A 20,682-nucleotide genomic window follows, 5' to 3' on the forward strand; every position below is an offset into this window, starting at 1 on the left:
AGAATTGTAGCCAAAATGTAAACAAATAATCGATCGACTGATAAACAGAATAAAACGCAAGAAATTGTTCTAATGTGGACTAGTGGAACCCCCGTAATGAATAGTGAGGGATACCAAAGGTGTTATTAGGAAACCTAGTAAAAAATTACATTGGCTGCAGGTCAACAGCCGAGTACAGGGGTAATCTAAGGAAAACAAGGCCAAATCAAACTACTAAAACCTGGGCAATCAAACGAGCTACTAGGGTCTTTAAGAGCACTCAGGTTAGAGAGGACAGCGGCTACAATCCACCACCTCACTACGAGTGACCAATGAGTACTCTATACCCTAAACAAACTACCAATGAGACAATAGTACGAGCTACAGGGGCGGCTAAGAGCGTCCTAGGGGAGGAGGGTGACGGCTACGACCCACCAGCCTAATGTGAGGACGACGCTGAAGGAGGGAAGGAGTAGAAGGCCGCTGCTTGCTGGGTAGATGTGGTTACAGGCGTCAGTCTTGCAGCATCTCTCACACACTTCGTAGTTGATGCCGAAGCCTTTAGGTCGACAGTTGTTGTAACAGGAGTTACTACACTCCCGCCTCAGCATGATCAACACGCCGTTGACCTCCGTCCTCTCAACCTGGGGAGACAAAAACCTTCAGATGTGATGACTATAACTCTTCACTATACGAGAGAATATTTATATATATGCAACACTCCTTTTCACGTTGTTTATCTTGTTTTTTACTTTACAGCGGCATGCCCCTCACCCTGCACAGTGTGTCGGTGGGGCCACAGTTGACGAGGAAGTCGTCGCTCACTTTAGAATGGTTGTGGCGCCCGAGACAAGGATGGTTCCACTGGTACTGTTGCTTGCGGAAATCCAGCTTACATGAGTAGCAGATGAGGTTACCCCCTGGCCTAACCCCTGGCGTGGGTATAGGAGACTCACTGGTCAACGAGAGTAAAGGGAGTGGGTGGAGAACCGTCAGTCCACGTTGTGTTAAGTTTTTCTCCGTCTGCAGCGCCATGGTCTTCCCGAAGCTGGCCACCGTCACTGAAGACTGACCCAACACTGCCAAAACAAAACAGACTGTTACAACACGATCACTGGAACAAGAATAGTGAAGAAATATGCATAAAGTTACGAATAAAATACATAAAAACATCGGGTATATTGTAAAGGAATGAATATAAATCTACCGCCAAAACCCGCCATATCACCCATTCTTCATCCGTCTCCACTTCTCCCTCTTCCCTGTTTTATTAATCCCTTCAGTCTTCTCCTCAACCCCCCCTCACCGTGATCTACCATCGACCAATAACAGTGTCGTTCGCTATTCTCGACATAATTACTTTGTTTACGAGTCGACCCTCCCGTAAACGGCGACCCACATTTCAGCTTAGCTTGGAAATACCGCGGCGGAAACGATCGATGATTGGCTGACTCTTGACCGCCAGGCGAGAGTTGTGATTGGTCAGATAAGAGTATTTCTATAGGCTGGAATAATGGCGAGTATAGGCTAGGATAATGGCGAGTATTGACTGGGATAATGGCGAGTATAGGCTGGGATAATGGCGAGTATGGGCTAGGATAATGGTGAGTATTGACTGGGATAATGACGAGTATAAGCTGGGATAATGACGAGTATAAGCTGGGATAATGACGAGTATAAGCTGAGATAATGGCGAATATAAGCTGGGATAATGGCGAATATAAACTGGGATAATACACTGATCAAAATGAAATTACTTTTAACATAATCCTATCAAAAATATCCTTATGAAATGAAATGTTATCCACAACACGCCTGAACAACATAGCGAGTCAAGTAAACAGTTCGGGAATGTATGACTCACTGTCACCATTAGCGACCACATGATACACCAAGACATTTTTAAAACTCTACTTTTAAATGTTTCGTTTATTTAGTTATTTCTTAAACAATGTAAATATAGAAAGGAATATCATAACTCAAGCAAAGTATTTAACAACTCACACACACACTCGCCTGTCACTCACTCGCCTGTCACTCACTCACTCGCCTGTCACTCACTCTTACCGCTGTAAAAGATGCTCTCTTACAGTGCTCATCTTCCTCAACAACAACCAAAAAAAAATGGAACGGAATCTTCTCGTTCATGTCTGTCGTGTCTTACTGAGGAATATTTCCTTGATATTTCTCAATGACAGCATTATATTTGTTTTTGTTAAGAGGAGCAGAGATAAATAGGCAACAACTTCTATTTAAAGTCACATAAATACAAAGAGGACAACTTCTATTTATAATTCCATAAATAGCTAACTAAATTTTACCTTGGTACTATACATAACATTAAAGTCGAACTATTTGATGTCATTATTATTTACTACTAAACTGTAAAAAGTTCTAATTCATGTGTGTGTGTGTGTGTGTGTGTGTGTGTGTTTTATTCCCTCTTTCTTATCAGTAATTAAAACACCATTAGGAATATCGTAGGAACATATCAACATCACGAACTGCATTACGTAAGTGCCTCTACATCACCTCCCTCATAATGCACCCTCATAATGACGTAACTAAAATACAAAAAACAAAAAAAAACTAATTAACTTGTTTCATTTTTGTTTTTCAGGGTCTAATTTGCAAAGGACTATTAAATAAGAATCAAGTCATTGTTTGTTAATTTGTTTTACAGAAGAGATAGAGAACACGTATGTAGTTTTTAAATAATAATAGTAATAATAATAATAATAATATGTTCTCAATTCTCTCCCCCTTACACCATTTACTTGCACTGTCTCTTGACCTTCTCGGCAGAATTTAACCCCACAACATTTCTTGATGTATCACGTAGAAAATTGAATCTCTTGAATATTTTTTTATTATTTAACCGCCATCTTTTTTTTTCCTTCTGTGTATGAATTTATGTCAATAATTATTGATTTGAATAGCAAATTTTCTGTGTGTGTGTGTGTGTGTGTGTGTGTGTTCAAGGATGATACGAACAAAGGCTTGTATTTCACTTCCTGTAATAACTGGCAATGTTGACGTCTGAAGTCACCTCGACCTCCCCTCCCTAAGTACGCTAATTCACACAGTAATAATTATTCCTACTGCCCGTTTCAGCTACACTATATTTACTGATCAATTACATTATTATCCGTGTTGTCTTTTCTACCATGGTCACTTAAACCTAACCTAACCTAACCTAACCTTCCAAGGACACCGGATACTGGCTCGACTATTCTAGGATGGCTGTATGAGTCGACTATTATTTCTACTACAAACTCTTCTATATAAACATACTTATTTTAATACAACTAATTTAATATAAAACACGAAAAACTAATAAGCTCCAACAACAACTATGAACCAGTCAAGATAATCGACCTGAGAAAACTTATTATTTGTTAAGACTTAAATGATGTACTGAATAATATAACTCATAAAGGGATTATTTTAAACACTATAGATGGTCTGCTAACGAACATATATTATTTCTGAGGATTTTAATACAACCTGTGTATGGTATCAGAAAAATGTAAAATTGCTAACTGTAAAAAAAAAAATGAACCCGAGTCTTAAACACCAATAAAATTTACAGTCTCAAGTGCTATTGAAACTCGAACAACAAATCTACTTTAATACTGGACGCAGTTTGTGCTTAAAATATTGTAGAAACTAACTCAAGAGATTCTCAATAACCCCGGCAATTGAGATGGTTATTAGAATGCATGACTGTGCTTCAATAAGATAGGGAGGTATTTAAGTGCTTATATTGAGTTAGATAAAGCACTAGACATCAACGATTAAAACTTCAATATAATTGGGTGTTTTGGCAATTGATGTTAATGTTAGTGCACTACAGAGCTTAAATAGCAAAGGGTATTTTAACCTCTTGAGTACAATATCTTGACCTCTTGAGTACGATATCTTAAACCTCTTGAGTACGATAACTTAACCCCCTGAGTACGATATCTTAACCCCTTGAGTACGATATCTTAACCCCTTGAGTACCATATCTTAACCCTTGAATACGATATCTTAACCCCTTGAGTACAATATCTCAACCCGTTGAGTACAATATCTTAACCCCTTGAGTACGATATCTTAACCCCTTGAGTACAATATCTTAACCCCTTGAGTACCATATCTTAACCCTTGAATACGATATCTTAACCCCTTGAGTACAATATCTCAACCCGTTGAGTACAATATCTTAACCCCTTGAGTACCATATATTAACCCTTGAATGCGATATATTAACCCCTTGAGTATGATATCTTAACCCCTTGAATACGATCGTCATCAAAGGGTTAACTGTGCACTAAACTTTAACTTAAAATCACATACTAATCATCAATAAATACAAATAAAGGATAATGCAGCTTTCTGATGTTGGGCTGATACGGCTGACGAAGTAACTCACCCTGCGGCGCCACCAGACAGATAGTAAGGACAACCACGAACAACATCCTGGTCAGAATTATTTGATGGACGTGTTGTGATATACTAAACTTCTCTTCTCAAAGTCTTTTTACATACACTTTTTAAATCATGTTAATGGGGATACAGTTTCACTTTCCACCGTAACTGTTTTAGAAGATTCGGTATTGAATTATAAATTAGTCATTTCTATAATTAGTTTCACGAGAGTTCAATTGTAATTTGTATATAAACCCTACTTCATTGTTATTCAGTGTGGTATGTTTGTCGGAGATTATTTTGTTACGGTAGAGTTTGTTTTTCATGTCTTCAAGTGGGACAACAACCCAGCACACGTCTTTCTCCGTCTACAGCTCGAGGACGACTGACTAAAAGTAAGAACTCGCGGCTCGCCTCGCCACTCGTCGGAGCCCACCACCCCTATTAGGCTCCAACTCGCCCTCTCTCCCTCACTGGCATAGCGTGTTCCTCACAATTAACAACCCCTTCACAACTTCTATTTATATATTCCCTTAACATACACTAATAAATTCACGCTTATTTCCCCTTCTATGAAAATATACTTACATAACAATAACCAATTACTTTAAAAGAGGTTTGGTTACATAGCAGTTAAGTATACAAAGTGGTTAAAATAGCACTGTCGTTATGTTCCCTCTCGCGTGAGTATCGTTCCCATAATAACAAGTGTAGGGTGATGAGAGGGAAGGAGAGGAGTGAGGGAAGATGAGAGGTGAGGGAGAGAGAGAGGAAGGAGGGAAGGAGAGAGGTGAAGGTAGAGGGCGGTGTGTTAACTAAGGCTTCCCACGAAGAGTTCTTTTATCATATAGGAATTATATTAAAAACACGCAAATTAACGTTGAATTTTACATTGATATATATAAAACCGTATACATCTGTTAGAGATTTGAGAGATGACTTATTATATACACAGATTTAGAATGTTTATATAACACTATACATCCTATATAAACTTTGTCTACCCCGAGAAAATATATATTAAATGTTTATATAGCACTACAAACCTAGTATATAAAGTCTTCCACGTGAAAATGTTTATATATAATGCTTAACCAAAAATCGAATATAAACAGCACCAAATCTAATCTACCCTAAATGTATATACAATGTTTATAATAATACTGCCAATATAAACACAGTGAACCTCATGATAGACACAACGAGAGTACAAAACACCCGAGCCATGATCAAGGGGAAGTAAGAATGGTGAAATTCACTGAATATTTCATCAGCAAATAGTACAGTACCACCACTCACAAGGCGTCATACGTCATGCAAGCTTTTAGTGGTGGTGTTAATGGTACCACTATGCTAATGGCGTCTAACAGTAGAGAAGGATTTAGTGGTGTTCTGTTGTCATGGTGGAGTTAGTGGTGTGCCCTCTACTACCCTTCTCCCACTCCATTTACTCTCTCACTCCACCTACTCCTCTTTCACCCCATCTACACCTTTCCCGCTCCATCTACTCCTCTTCCACTCCCTCTATTCCTCTTCCATTCCCTCTACCCCTCTCCCACCCCACCTACCCCTCTCCCACTCCATCTACTCCTCTCCCACCCCACCTACCCCTCTCCCACTCCACCTACCCCTCTCCCACTCCACCTACACCTCTCTCACTCCACCTACTCCTCTCCCACTCCCCTACACCTCTCCCAGGCCTCACAACAGTCCCACAATACCTTTCTGATGATAACTTAGGGCGTGGTCGGTCAGAGTAACACGATACACCACCTACCTGCCAACACCTGTACCATTACCTGATTACTGTCACCTCTAATCAACCGTTCCGTGTGAGGTGATCGTCAGTAGAGATCTGTTTGACTGACTTGACTGATTTTACTGACATGGCGGCTAAGAGCTGGTTTGGCTGACTCGTGAGCAAGACTTCGCGGGTGAGTGATGTCTGGATGAGTGGCACAACACGGCCGAAGGAGTCTACTACTTGGCTTCACCACCTTCAGGTAGGTCTCGCCTTATCTAGTGGGATCACGTCATGATTTGGTACCATAGGTTATTTCACCTGATAATTAAATACCCCTAACACTACCTAAGGAGTTATGTCGTGTTATGATCGTTTATGTTGAGTTAGATTAAGTTGTGTCAGGTTAAGTTGCGTTATATTTGGTTGTGTTAGGTTAAATTAGATTGTGTTAGGTTAAATTAGATTGTGTTAGGTTATAGCCCCGAGTATGAATGGAATAAGGCTCCACAAGTAGCCAGTCAGCCCCGAATATAACTGAAACGAGGCCCCACAAGTAGCTAGTTAACCAACCAATCAGCCAGCCAGTCAGCCTCGAATATGACTGGAATAATAACACATTCTCGCGCCAAAAATGGAGTATCAACAAATAGCTGTCGACAAATAGCAAGTTTTTTTTAGTATGTCAACAACTCCTTCGCTCTGCCTCCCTCACTTAAAAAGCAAATGGTTATGGATTGAGGGGTAATGATGATGGTGGAGGTAAGTGAGAGGGAGGGGGGGGAGAAGGGGTGAGGGAAGGAAGATAAAGAGGGGAGAGAAAAGGGGGAGAGAATGAAAATAGTAGAGAGAGAGAGAGTAAAAGAGGGAGAAAAGAGTAAAAGGAAGGTAAAAATGGGAGAAAAGGTAGAGAAGAAGGAGAGGAGATGAGAATAAGTGATAGAGAGAAAAACAAGAGAGAGAGAGAGAGAGAGAGAGCACGGCCAGACATAAAGACAGACAGACAGACAGAACATATTAACTAGTTGTGGATATAAAAAAAAATATTAAAATAATAACAAATGCGAATGATGAAAGAGGAGGGAGGGAGGGAGGGAGGGAGGGAGGGAGGGGTAAAACTAGATAATTAGAAGCCACAGAGAAGAAAAAAGAAAAAAACACAAAACAAAGAAAAACATTAACAAAAGCTAATCAGATAAGAACAAGGTCACAATACACACGAGAATAAACGAGAAATGAAGAGGAAAATGGTAAGGTTAGGTTATGTTATGTTAGGTTAGGTTAGGTTAGGATAGGTTAGGATAGGATAGGTCAGGTTACCTTTCTTTTAATAGATCTAGGACAATATAGATCACATTCTATTATTTTCAGAAATACATAAAACAATAGAACAAAATATTAGCTTAATTAACTCACCTACAACTGACCATAAGGTGGGAGTGTATACACCTTATCATACACAGTATACTTGAGTCATGGTATCTGAGTATGTGTATGTCTTCCCAGTACTACAGTCCCCTAAAGTGTGATATACATACATACATACATACAATCATACATACAATCATACAAACAAGCATACATACATATTTTGCAAATGTGTTCTTTTAACCTTTGACCTATATTTGGTAATTAGTAAAGACAGGTGTCGAGAAAGTGGCCTAATTATTTTATCGAGGAAACACAGTTAACAAGAGAGATACTATGATAAGGAAAGAGGTTTATGTCAATGGGAACCGTGAGGATGTGTATGATAAGGAATATGTCTAGTATGTATCGTGGTGGACTGTATACCTGCACTATCTAGGTATACAGTCCCCTTCACTAGTGCGTTTACAGGGGCTCGTCAGTTCAGTCCCCTTCACTTGTGCGTTTACAAGGGGACGTCAGTTCAGTCCCCTTCACTAGTGCGTTTACAGGGGCTCGCCAGTTCAGTCCCCTTCACTTGTGCGTTTACAGGGGGTCGCCAGTTCAGTCCCCTTCACTAGTGCGTTTACAGGGGCTCGCCAGTTCAGTCCCCTTCACTTGTGCGTTTACAGGGGCTCGTCGACGATATATTCCACAAATCATTACATTGAGATATTTGTTTTAATGTTGTTTTAGTTTGATTCGATAGTGTGTTTATTATTGTGAGTTTCCTTCTGTCGAATGTAAACAAACACAGGGTTGCCACACTGTACAAAACCTGATAAGCCACTGTAAACGCACTAGTGAGGAGGATTGTAGATTGTATGCCTGTATTGCCTTCAGTTTCTCCTTCAGGATCTTCTGGAGGAGAGCGTCGTGTGATTAGCCTCCTAAGCCCTCCTTCAGGATACAGTGAGGAACATCAGGACTTAGAAATCCAAATGAAAAAATACTTTAAATCACAAGTTACAGCCTTCCTCACCTCCTTCTTCACCACCTCCTTCAGTAGACGATGGAGAGTGTTGAGTCCCAGCATTTTGGAAAGAGGAGATGGCACTTCCCCTGCTGCGCTTCCCTCAGATAGTCAGTGAAGGTGTAAGTGGTGTGGCGGGCGAGAGACGTATGTAGATAATACCTGAGAGAGAGAGAGAGAGAAGTACTTGTGAGGTAACGTCTGTGGTCCCTCTCACCTGTGGTCCCTCTCACCTGTGGTCCCTCTCACCTGCGGTCCCTCTCAACAGGTTAACCAAATAGACGCCCACTCATTCCCCCAATTAAGGGAAATGCAAAATTTTTTTAACGGAAATGTCTCTGTGATTCGACCAGACTGTCCTAAAGGTGGAAATTCTGTTTATTAAGTGTCCCCATATTAATAAGCGTAATTAATTATCAAAATTTCATAATATATGGTACTATTAAGACAGGTAATTATAAACATTTCAATATTTCGACCACAGATCCTTAAGGGAGAGATGTAGTTATTTCTTATTGTCCTTGAATCCCTAACCTAATCTAACCCCTCTAGCTTAAACATAGTCAAGTCTAAGTTAACCTAATCTAACCCAGTCTAATGAAACCTAATCTAACCTAATCTAAGCTAGGTTAGGTTTAGGTCTGTAGGGATTGGAACCTATTAAGACTTGGACCCAGGTGCACTTTCCAACACCCACCCAGCTAAGGCGTGGCTCCAGATGCTTCCCTGTGGCGCCGTCTTCAGGAGCTGGCACAGACGGCGTCCCAGGCACGGTGGTGAGGACATGGACGCCTGCACCGCCCACGTCATGGCCGCCTTCAGTGCCCAAGTTGCCCCGATGCCTTCTGCACTAACAGGAGGAGAAGGGTTGGTAGTGGTGGTGTTTGGGGGTGTTGGTAGTGAGGTGCTGGACGGAGATGATGGTGAGACGTCTCTTGTAGATGTAGATGATGGTGAGACGTCTCTTGTTGATGTAGGTGATGGTGAGACGTCTCTTGTTGATGTAGGTGATGGTGAGACGTCTCTTGTTGATGTAGGTGATGGTGAGACGTCTCTTGTTGATGAGGATAATGATGTCGCGTCTTCTGTTAACAGGACAATGGTTGGGGCGTCATGTCTCGAGGATGATAACAAATCTTGAACTGGAGCACGTGGTGGAAGGCTGCCGGGACCAGACCCTCCCGAGAACCACAGTGTTGGCAGCGTGAGACTCGTGAGAGTCGGGGTGACAGTGAGAACTTTATCTTCAACACCAGGTGGGTAACTTACGGACGCCTCCGTCGGGTTGTACTCACGATAGAGGTGGCGTAAGAGGCGAGGGACCTCCTGGAGTGGGAGGTAGTGGTCATGACGGTTCGCTATTTTTATGATTCCACGATGATGTTCCTCCAGGATTAGATCATTCAGGGAACTTACTAAATTTTCTTTCCCGGACAAAATTCCGTTCGTCGAGTATCGTCTGAACTCTCTCATGGTGGACCATGGTTTAGGTTGTTCCTTGGTGAGGGATGCTATACTATCTTCGTCAGGCAGAGATGATCCAGGGAGGACGTTGTTAGTATCTTTGCCTCTTGTAGTCTGAGGTTGTCCTACATCATAGTCTAAAGCCATGACCGGCGGGTCACTTGTTGATGTCACGTCACTGGTGGTGGTCACGTGTGTGGCCGCCTCAGACTCGTCAGGCTCTGTCAACGACCCAGACCAGGTACCTGAATGACGCCGTTCCTTCAGTCTGTGTGTGAGGCTCTCGGTGCTCCTGGTGGTTCTGCGGTGCCTGAGGGCCCCCAGGTGTTGCTGCCACAAAGCGTGAAGGTCACGTCTTCCACGGCCTGAAGGAGGCGGCAGCTGGACAGTAATCTGGTTCCCCGCATTAGCGTTGGCGGCGAAGTTCAGATTATTGCTGTTTATGTTATTGTCATTGTTGTTATTATTGTTGTTATTGTTATTGTTAATGTTATTGGCTATGTTGGCCACGGCTGTGAAGACACCCAGAGACAGTGACAAGTACACCAGCTGTGAGATGCTGACGGCGGCGGCGTCGACAGAATCTGGACAGTCACCAGAGTCTCCACCCAGAGGAAGATACATCACTGCCGGGTCTTCACGTCGCACACGCCCACCTCCCTCACGTTGCCGGGAAGACCCTCCTCTCGTTCTACCGTCTACTGCAGAACGTCTTAACTTCACCTTGTCCGCCTTCCGACGTCTGGCTATGGAGTTGAGGGATGCTGGTATGATCCCGACCTTCTGGCTGTGTCGTAGCTCCAGGTTTTGGAAGAAGGAATTTGGCGCCTGGTGATGGACACACGAAGAAAACCACTTCTTCAGCGACGTCGCGTTGAATCCTCCATCAGATGTGGAAACCTGTCGTCTCATCTGTGGCAGGCGTCGACGGTGCTCCTTCAGAGCCTGGTGGAGAAGTTCACGAATTGCGTCCTTCTTGTCCCCACCAGCCTGCAGCTCCTGGGCCAGGAACATGGAGAGCCTCACTTGGGCCGCCTGAGGGTCAACACGACGGTACTCCTCCTGTAGATGGAAACTCGTATCATCGTAACTGAGATCCATCACCCATCGTGCTCCTGACGCTGCTGGTGTCTCAGTCAACATCACCACCAGAACTACACACATCAACACAACTAACACACCACGAGCCATCTTTTATCACGCTCCTCTGTACCATCACCCCACCTTCACCCACCACGAGTTAACAACATAAAAGTAACTTAAACCTCACTATTCATCTCTTACTGTCACTTTAATATTTCACTAAACTTTAATCTTTTTTTTATGTAAACACCAAACACTTACGGTACGACACGTCAACGTTAGTATATTTATTTCCGATGCAGTAAAACGATAATAGTTGGTTATTGTACGATAGTCAAGACCAGTGTTATGACTCCATGAGGAACAGTCCTATAGGATTTAGTTCTGCAGTCCTTTTGATACAATCTTTATCCAGTCTACCACTTCTTCTTCTGTTTACTTTTATTATCCATTCTTCTTCTACTTATCTCTTCCACCTCGCTTTTCTCTCTTTCTCTGTCTAGTTTGTCTGTGTATCTGTCTGTCTGTCTCTCTCTCTGACACGAACCTTCAGCTAGTCAGGGCTACACTGACTGGCTAACACAACCACCCACTAGTAGCCTCTGTCGTCTCCCATACCGCTCCCACCCCCCCTCCCCCCTACACACACACACACACACCTCCCGAAGCCTGACCAACGAGTAACGGATTCATGAGGGCGTAGAGAAGACCAACACCACGCCACTCCTTCAACACAAGATCTTCTCCACCTCCACCTTCTCTCCTACACCGCCCACACCCCGCCTACACCACGCCCACTCCTTCAACACAAGATCTTCTCCACCTCCACCTTCTCTCCTACACCGCCACACCCCGCCTACCACGCCACTCCTTCAACAAGATCTTCTCCACCTCCACCTTCTCTCACCGCCCACACCCCGCCTACACCACGCCCACTCCTTCAACACAAGATCTTCTCACCTCCACCTTCTCTCCTACACCGCCACCCCCCCACACCACGCCCCTCCTTCAACACAAGATCTTCTCCACCTCCACCTTCTCTCCTACACCGCCCACACCCCGCCTACACCACGCCCACTCCTTCAACACAAGATCTTCTCCACCTCCACCTTCTCTCCAACACCGCCCACACCCCGCCTACACCACGCCCACTCCTTCAACACAAGATCTTCTCCACCTCCACCTTCTCTCCTACACCGCCCACACCCCGCCTACCTGTACACCCCGCCCACACCCCGCCCGCTACATCTCACATGAAGTTTACACACCCCAGCTTATTTTACCTGGTGATTAAACACCCTACCATTGCCTTGGGTGGTTAGGTTAGGTTAGACAAAGAGATATAGATATATAGGAAGAGAGAGGTAGAAGGACCATTACACACACACACACACACACACACACACAAAGCTAAAAATTGCACACTCATATATCACAGTGGCTAACGGACTGTATCTACTTCAGCAAATATCCAAAAACAAACAGGTGTGTGTGTGTGTGTGTGTGTGTGTGTGTGTGTGTGTCACGAAAATAACAGTGTGTACCCCGTTACTTGCCGACTGATATAACACCGCCATCTGTGAGCCACCCACACCACCCAACCAACCAGCTAGCCCTTCCTTGGTCAGTGCCGCCTCCTGGACACACACGGGAGGAGGTGTTCACTCTCCCGTGTTCACAAATATACGGTAGTGAGAAACCAAATATATCGATCGTAATTCGTGTCGTGTCAAATCAAGCTGAATATTTTGTTACCATTAGCCGTATTATATGAGTTGTAATTAAACCCCGTAATGCTTAAAACACTTTATAACACCTGTAGCGATCAATAGCGTGTGGTGTTCGTTCACGTATAACGCAATGATAATAATTATGGAAGTTATACCTGAAGAATGAGCAACCGTTTTCTATGATATCGTATGACGTAGCCACAGGAAATCGATTTTTTTTAGGTGAATTTCCGGGCGATTTGATAATTAAAAAAGGTCTTGTTGTTTTCACCGTTAAGTTAAGACAAGGTATTGATTTAAAGGTGATATTTTAGAAGATACTGTTATTACTGTTTGAGAGACGTCACTACAATGTGGTGGTATTTTTCCTGCTGGATACTGTTGACGTTACTATGTGGGTCTTCACTATCACAGGCTCACAACATCTTCCATACACATAAAATCAACAATCAAGTCTCCAGGAATCACACCCACACTAATATCCACATCGGTACAGACACTCCAGATTCCTACACCAATCATACCCGCATCTGGTATAATGACAACCTCCAGAGAGAAACGAAGAAGGAGCAATATCGTCAACTCCTCCTTCAGGTACTCCAACACCACCAGCAGGCTCATCGACGATTCCTGGAGACTGTGAGGACTCGAGGTCTTACAGAAGTCACCCTACAGCAGTGGCTCATAACGTCTTCAAGGATGAAAACAAAGAGCAATGACCTTCTGACCTTCCTGATGGGGGGGTTGACGGAGGCGTCCCCAAGTTCTCCTAACTTCTCAAGTAATAAGAGGTAAGTTGACAATATAATTACCTCCACCGCCAAGGTTTTGTTTACAACTTTCAACGATCCATTAATGACATCAGTTTCATATATCTTCTGTGTATTGTCGTTAGTGCTGGTGTCATAAGGTTCACTGGTATATATAACTTTACTTTGTTGCATAATAGTTTAAGTAGTTATTATATGTATTTTAATCCATAGTTTGTTATATTGTTTGTAAATAGAAACTTATCTTTTAAGTTAACATAGTGTGACATCACTTATTACGACGCAACAAATCGGTTATATCGAGGGTCCGTTAGATGTGAAACCCGCCATCTAACGGATTATATGGAGAGAAGTCCGTTATATGGAGGTCCTCTTTATTGTTGAGTTAGTGACGTATATATTGACTGTTCCTGCAGGCGGCGTCGTAGCCAGGGAGGTATGATGTACCTGCCTGTAGGAGGGACGACGCAGGTACAGTGCCCAACAGCTGCTGATGCTGCTGGCGTCTCCATCACCCAGATGGCCTTCCTCACCATCTGCCTCACCGTCTTCAACATCATCGTCAACATCAACAACAACATCAACAACAACAACAACAATAATAACATCAACTCTGACAACAACCTGAGTAACAACAACGCCCAACTTTCCCTCAACGTCAACAACGGAGCTCAGGTGAACGTCATGCTGCCACCACCTATCCCAGGACGAAGGAAGAGAGCCACACTTAGGGACAACTGGCACCAGGTCCTCCCTCACACCACCACTAGTGACTCCCTCGATCACATCCTCCATCAGGTGGTGAAGGAGAAACAATCAAAACAACACTTGATCACATACGGGAAAGAGATACAAGATACAAACCAAAGGAAGAGAGATAAGAGGAAGAAGCTAATGATAAGGAGACAAAGAGAGGAAGTGATAAACCTTCCTAATAGCTCTTACAATACTGGGCAGCTTCAAGAAGGTGTTGGAGTGAGGAAGGTGGCACACGACGCGGTTAACCTGACGAGGAGGACTAAGCAGGGGTTCGCTGGGGTGGCTGAGAGGGTGATGACGGTGGTGGTGACGGGGTGGATGAAGGAGTCACCCTTGGCCTCACCTGCCTGTCGGGGCCTCCACCTGTGTCGTAACTTCACAACACAACGTCACCTGCCCCGAGATGTGTGGCTGAATGTCCTGGCCAGGTAAGTTACAGAGAGAGAGAGAGAGAGAGAGAGAGAGAGAGAGAGAGAGAGAGAGAGAGAGAGAGAGAGAGAGACGTTCAGTATATAGTTTTCTTGGCATTCCTCCCTCCTTTAACCTAACCTAACCTAACCTAATCTAACAAGGTGTTCTCATCCCCAGCTTCGTGACGCACCAGAGAGTAACGGGCGCCACCACCAGTCTCCACCACTTCGTCAGGTCCGCCGTCACTGGTCAGGGCTGTCGTCACCTGTTCCCAGAATGTAAACAAACCCTCGTCAGCTGATGTCCTCATAACTACGAGGGCGATTCTCAGTATTAAATGTATCTCTTTACATTACATACAATAAATTACTACTTTGATATTCAGTTGTTTTTTTCCAAACTTATATTCGTATACCATTAGTATAATTATTGAACTGTTCACCTAACCAGATTCTAATTTCCTATTGGTGACGAACGAGAAGGTGACATTTCCAGCAGGAGCGATGATTGGTGGAGATAGAACTGAGTCGACAGGATGCTGTGTTGTGGTTGGTTGAATGCGCTGTGTAAGTGAAGAAATGTGGTGATGGTTGCCCGCACTCATACTCAGTGTGTGTGAGTGTGAGCAGTGTGTGTGTGTGTGCGTGTGTGTGTTCTCTCTACTACTTAAGATCGTAATACCAACAATAACAGAGTCGACGAGGATGAACCAAGATGGCGCCAATATATACTATGAGTGTTGTTACCATGAGTTACCAGATACTGTTAACAAATAGAAAATAAGCAGAAACAAATGTTAACAGTTATTATAAAACACCGGCAATAAAGATGGGCTGGTGTGAGTTGGTGTTACTGCAGACGGTGGTGATCGGGTACTCGTGGGGGGCGATGCTGGTGCAGTTCGACTCAACTCCCCCTTCTGTCTTTACCTGGAGCGACGACAGCGTAATGACAGTCAATCCTCAACAGGCCCACGACCTCCTGGCCAGCATGGTGGTGGACACGGCCAGGGAACTCCACGAAAGACACCCAGCCAACAGAAACAACAGTAGCAACAGGAATTCCCACAACAGCGACTCCTGCAGCAGAGCTCTAAACAGGAACTTCAACCAAACAGTAGACTCACAACACAACACAGCCCAGGTGAGTGAGAATGACACCAGCTTACCAACTGACAAGAGTGACAGTTCAGTCTCCGAGGGTCACAGTCACCCCTGGCAGTACAGTGACCTCCAGAGAGAGACCAAGAAGGCAGTGTACCGTAAACTACTCACACGAACTCTCCAGCATCACCGACAAGCTTACCATAGACTCCGGGAGATCGTGGCGGCTGAAGGATTCAAGGACACTATCATTCATCAGTGGCTTATGTTCACCACGGGTCGTAACGCCGTCCTTCGTATCCTACACAGCCTGAAGGACGACAAGGACTCAGAAGGTAGGAGTCTCCCCAGCAGTAGGTCTAAGTCCTCGGTAGAAATTCCTCCTCAATCTGAATCTCCCAACACACAAACAGATTCAGAGTCGACGGTCAGCCCCGCAACACAAGCAACGCAAGACACACGATTTGGACTACCTCGTGTGGCCAGAGAAGTGAAGGAACCATCAAGACACAACACCATACTGAGCCTCCTGATGGGGATGGTGAAGGAGGATCTCAACACCTTCAGCCCTTCACGCACTGAGAGGTTAGTAAGTCAGCGGATCATATGACTGGGTAAATCGAGTCACTTTTGTTTATCATTGTTTGTGGTATCGAGGTCATATTGATAAGGTGTCCCTGTAAGGTTATGAGGTACTGGATTTTATTAATGAGTAACAGGATGCATGAGTCAGCGTATTGTGTCAGGGTTGATAGAGAGACTTATGGAGATATGATATGAGAATGTTTTTTATGGTGACTAAAATTTTCTTTCAAACTGTTTCTTTTTTGGTTGATGATCACCCCTTGAGTATGGTGTCATTGTACTCTGTAAATTATGATTTTGTGCTCTAGGGGTTAACTCATCGTACTCAAGGGGTGTCAAGTCATTGTACTCATGGGGTAAGATTATCGTACTCATGGAGTTAAGTCATCGTAATCAAAGGGCTTAAAAGGACACTATTTGTTAGTGTTAGTGACGTGTATATTGACTGTTCTTGCAGGCGGCGTCGTAGCCAGGGAGGTATGATGTACCTGCCTGTAGGAGGGACGACGCAGGTACAGTGCCCAACAGCTGCTGATGCTGCTGGCGTCTCCATCACCCAGATGGCCTTCCTCACCATCTGCCTCACCGTCTTCAACATCATCGTCAACATCAACAACAACATCAACAACAACAACAACAATAATAACATCAACTCTGACAACAACCTGAGTAACAACAACGCCCAACTCTCCCTCAACGTCAACAACGCAGCTCAGGTGAACGTCATGCTGCCACCACCGAACCCTGGACGTAAGAGAAGGTCCTTCGTCAGGAACATTTGGCGTGAGGCGAGACCTAGCACCACCATCATCTCCCTGAACCACATCTTACAGCAGGTAAAACAAGAAAGGAAACTCAAACAGAAAGAGTCACAGAAACACTCCCGAAGGAACACCTGGCGTCAATCCATCATGCCTACTGACTCCAACGTTTCCCTCGACACCTTCCTACAGCAGCGTCAACAGGAAAGGAAAAGGAAATTGCAACAGGAGACGATAGGACCTCTGAACAAGAATAGGACAGCGGAAGTGTTCTCAGAGGTCGTTGGCGTGTCAGGGGAGGAGCTTCAGAAAGGAGACAGTGTACCAAAACTTCCCCAGCAGAGAGCGGAAGTGGCTGTAGGATTCATGAAGGTCGTGAAGGAGTGGATGAAGAACTCCCCTCAGGTCTCCCCATCGTGTAGAGGACTCCTTCTGTGTGGTAGCCTCAAGCACCCTCACACACCCCTGGACACCTGGCTCAATGTCTTCGTCAGGTAAGTCTCGAACGGCGTCACAGAGAGAAAAACAGACAGACACACACAGAGAGGGAGGGACACATACATACATACACGGCCCCCAAAAATATCTTCTCTACAAAATAGTTATTGTTTAAGCTACTTATTAATCCTTCCCATAGTTCTTGTAATTATTCAAGTTTATTACCTAACCTAACCAAACAAGGTGTTCTCATCCCCAGCTTCGTGACGCACCAGAGAGTAACGGGCGCCGCCACCAGTCTCCACCACTTCGTCAGGTCCGCCGTCACTGGTCAGGGCTGTCGTCACCTGTTCCCAGAATGTAAACAAACCCTCGTCAGCTGATCAAAACACTCGTCAGCTGATGTATATATAGGAACATAATGGAGAAAACGGCAGCGGGGCCATTTATTCAATTCTATGTTCAATAATTAATTCATTACTTTATTTGTCTACTTAGTTTTTCATTTATTCAATAATTCGCCTCTTCTATCATCCATCCATCAATATATTAGTTTATTTATTGAATCATTTATATATTCATTAACAATTTCCTTCCTTCCTTCCTCCCTCTTCAAACACGCTATGCCATAATACGGTTGCATGTGACTTGTGTGTGTGTGTGTGTGTGTGTGTGTGTGTGTGGGGGTTGACGACACACCATTGCATCATGATCACCAGGCACACTACACCTCCACCCTGACACAACTGTCCATTTTACCATATAATCGCCTGAACTCCCACCCACCCTTCAGTGATTCCTCAGAGCTTCAAGAGGACCTGCATGACACGTTACCTCCTCCGATGTAATTAGTTCCGTCATGTGGTAGCTTAAATCACCTATATTTATCACGGTTATGGCCCCATATTGTGTCACTAGTGGGAAGACAATGACGAACAAATGTCATTCTTTGTAACATCGTCTCATTCTGCCGTACAACATCACGTGACGGTGTTGTGACATTCGGGTGATCTCAGCAGTGTGTTGTTCGCTGGAGAAATTCTTAGCCAGAAGTACAGTACAGTTGTAAGTGTTCGCTGGCACGTGAGTTGAAGTGTTAAGTTCAGGGTCTTGTAGATGACGTGGTGTGTTTAGAGTAGTGTTAGCGGTCATTACCAGAGGAGATATGGTGCTGAGGAGACCTACTAGTGTGTTGTTGTGTGTGATGTTGTGGCTATGTGGTGGTGGTCAGGGGACAAGTGTGAAGATGGACTTGGATTATGAGAATGTTTGGCCAACTTGGGATGAAACGTCGAGGGGCCAGGAGGAAGGTGCTGATGAAACGTCGAGGGGCCAGGAGGAAGGTGCTGAGTGGGACAGCTACAAGAAGAGTGCGGCAGAGTTCCAGGAGAGGATCAAGAGGCTGGTTGAGGATCACGTCGCTGAAAACTTGGAGGCGAGAAGACTGAGGACCTCTGAGGAGACTTACCCTCAGTGGTTGTCTTACCTCACGACCTCCACCATCACCAACAACCTCCTGAGTCTCACCCACCACCACCACCTACCCTCCACGCCGCCCTCCACGCCGCCCTCAACGCCGCCATCCACGCCGCCATCCTCCCAGTCACACACGCCCGGCCACTACCCCTCCTTCGGACAACAGTTCCCGACGGTATTTTCGGTGTTGCTAAAGTCAATGAGAGAGAAGTCCCCGGACGACGAAGGTGCAGCTACTGAGGGAGGTGTGCGAGGGGTGGGGGACGTGGCAGAGGTGGTGGAGGAAGGAACTGAGCGACTCCTCCCCTCCGTCAGACGACGCCGTGAAGATAACGGAGTGATGTATTTACCAGTTCGTGGTGGAGGCGGCGGGTCCTCCTGTCCCTCCTACGCCGACACCGTCGCCGCCTCCCTCACCCAGATGGCCTTCGCTTCTATGGCCGTCACCGTCTTCAACGCCATTGCCAACATCGCCAACAACATCAACAACAACAATGACAACAATAACATCAACAGCAACAGTAACGTGGCCAACAACAACGCCAACGTCGCCAGCAACAGTAACAACGGTAACCAGGTCAACGTAATGTTACCTCCGCCAGCACCAGGCAGGAAGCGACGAGACGATGAAATTTTTGGAGACCAGGAGGGGCGGGCGGCGAGATACCAAGCACAGACCCACGTCACCAGTAAAGGTCCTCCAGCTCAAAAGAAACTTGATCCGGAAATCCCTGGTCTTGACAGTATCGATAAGGTCAGTGCTGTGAGGGCTGGTGTAAGTACAATAAGAGACAAAGCAACTAAGGTCAAAACCGTGAAGAACAAGCTGGATAAGATCACCGTCAAGAAGATCAAGACGGCCACCACTATACAAGAGGACCAGATGAACCACAACAATAATGACCCACAGAGGAGCGACCTGGGCTGTGTGTCCCGCAAGGCGTATGCTCGAGCCTCCGTAGCTACTCTTCACGCCCTCGGCCACCTCCTCACACCCCCGGGAGAGACCAGGAAGGTAAAGAACACAAACTCAGGCGAGAATGAGAGTCTTAGGCCTCAGACAGACGATGGATATCTAACGGACCCCAACAATTCAGGGCCCAAAAGTTTCAACTCACCCAAACGACATCTCAACCCCGAGTTTTTCACCACAGAATCCAAAATCAGCTTTTCAACCTCAACCTCGAGAAAGACTGAAGCAATACCCCAAGAACACCCAATACAAAGACCAGACTCCTTCAATAACAAAACTCATAGATCTACCTCACTCACCAAAAGGATCCTACAATCTAAACACAACACAAACTTAACCCAGCAACACACCACCAACACCACAACACTGCCCCTGGGTGACCATGACTTAGCAGAGGGGTTGTGTGCAGCTGAGCGTGTGTGTCAGGCCCTCGGAACAACACCATCACCAGTCCTTCACCACGACGTTCTTCACCACCTGATCGTGATGACCAGGTATGATGAAGAAGGTTTCCAAACACCTTAACACATGAGTTGTAATTTTATGCTCAGCTGGTGCTTTATCTGATATACAGGGTGTCTCAAAAATGTACATACACTGATTAACAGGGTGTCTC

General features: G+C 44.8%; 4 protein-coding genes across 4 annotated transcripts in view; 3 read left to right on the forward strand and 1 right to left on the reverse strand.

Annotated features, from left to right (window-relative positions):
* Positions 1 to 969: 969 nt before the first annotated feature.
* On the reverse strand, positions 970 to 11,666 carry LOC121858675 (ras guanine nucleotide exchange factor glfB-like). The gene is made up of 3 exons (XM_042355246.1): positions 9,211 to 11,666; positions 8,523 to 8,675; positions 970 to 1,058 (listed from the first exon to the last, which is right to left on the reverse strand). The coding sequence occupies exons 1-2, from the start codon at positions 11,166 to 11,168 to the stop codon at positions 8,543 to 8,545; spliced, it is 2,091 nt and encodes a 696-aa protein (XP_042211180.1). The 5' UTR covers positions 11,169 to 11,666; the 3' UTR covers positions 970 to 1,058; positions 8,523 to 8,542.
* An 825-nt stretch (positions 11,667 to 12,491) lies between these two features.
* LOC121858678 (homeobox protein 5-like) lies at positions 12,492 to 15,110 on the forward strand. The gene is made up of 3 exons (XM_042355251.1): positions 12,492 to 13,581; positions 13,977 to 14,747; positions 14,908 to 15,110. Exons 1-3 carry the CDS (start codon positions 13,142 to 13,144, stop codon positions 15,029 to 15,031), a joined length of 1,335 nt encoding a protein of 444 aa, XP_042211185.1. The 5' UTR covers positions 12,492 to 13,141; the 3' UTR covers positions 15,032 to 15,110.
* Positions 15,111 to 15,349: 239 nt separating this feature from the next.
* LOC121858677 (signal transducer and activator of transcription B-like) lies at positions 15,350 to 18,147 on the forward strand. Its single transcript, XM_042355250.1, has 3 exons — positions 15,350 to 16,418; positions 16,876 to 17,673; positions 17,877 to 18,147. The coding sequence occupies exons 1-3, from the start codon at positions 15,559 to 15,561 to the stop codon at positions 17,998 to 18,000; spliced, it is 1,782 nt and encodes a 593-aa protein (XP_042211184.1). The 5' UTR covers positions 15,350 to 15,558; the 3' UTR covers positions 18,001 to 18,147.
* A 716-nt stretch (positions 18,148 to 18,863) lies between these two features.
* Positions 18,864 to 20,682, forward strand: part of LOC121858563 (hybrid signal transduction histidine kinase G-like) — a 2,213-nt gene continuing 394 nt past the window's right edge. Inside the window, exon 1 of the mRNA XM_042355053.1 lies at positions 18,864 to 20,560. Coding sequence (XP_042210987.1) covers positions 18,864 to 20,560 — 1,697 coding nt within the window. The remainder of the gene's footprint in view (positions 20,561 to 20,682) is intronic.

This window comes from Homarus americanus, unplaced genomic scaffold, assembly GCF_018991925.1.
Source record: "Homarus americanus isolate GMGI-L3 unplaced genomic scaffold, GMGI_Hamer_2.0 scaffold74, whole genome shotgun sequence".
NCBI lineage: Eukaryota > Metazoa > Arthropoda > Malacostraca > Decapoda > Nephropidae > Homarus > Homarus americanus.

What these genes read in the sequence shown, in the direction of transcription:
- LOC121858675 (XM_042355246.1), bottom strand. Translation starts at nt 11,168, where the DNA reads ATGGCTCGTGGTGTGTTAGTTGTGTTGATGTGTGTAGTTCTGGTGGTG. An exon ending in TGGAGCCACGCCTTAGCTGG is followed by an intron (nt 8,676 to 9,210) that starts GTGGGTGTTGGA and finishes TCTCTCTCTCAG; the next exon opens with GTATTATCTACATACGTCTC.
- LOC121858678 (XM_042355251.1), top strand. Translation starts at nt 13,142, where the DNA reads ATGTGGTGGTATTTTTCCTGCTGGATACTGTTGACGTTACTATGTGGG. An exon ending in AACTTCTCAAGTAATAAGAG is followed by an intron (nt 13,582 to 13,976) that starts GTAAGTTGACAA and finishes CTGTTCCTGCAG; the next exon opens with GCGGCGTCGTAGCCAGGGAG. An exon ending in TGGCTGAATGTCCTGGCCAG is followed by an intron (nt 14,748 to 14,907) that starts GTAAGTTACAGA and finishes TCTCATCCCCAG; the next exon opens with CTTCGTGACGCACCAGAGAG.
- LOC121858677 (XM_042355250.1), top strand. Translation starts at nt 15,559, where the DNA reads ATGGGCTGGTGTGAGTTGGTGTTACTGCAGACGGTGGTGATCGGGTAC. An exon ending in AGCCCTTCACGCACTGAGAG is followed by an intron (nt 16,419 to 16,875) that starts GTTAGTAAGTCA and finishes CTGTTCTTGCAG; the next exon opens with GCGGCGTCGTAGCCAGGGAG. An exon ending in TGGCTCAATGTCTTCGTCAG is followed by an intron (nt 17,674 to 17,876) that starts GTAAGTCTCGAA and finishes TCTCATCCCCAG; the next exon opens with CTTCGTGACGCACCAGAGAG.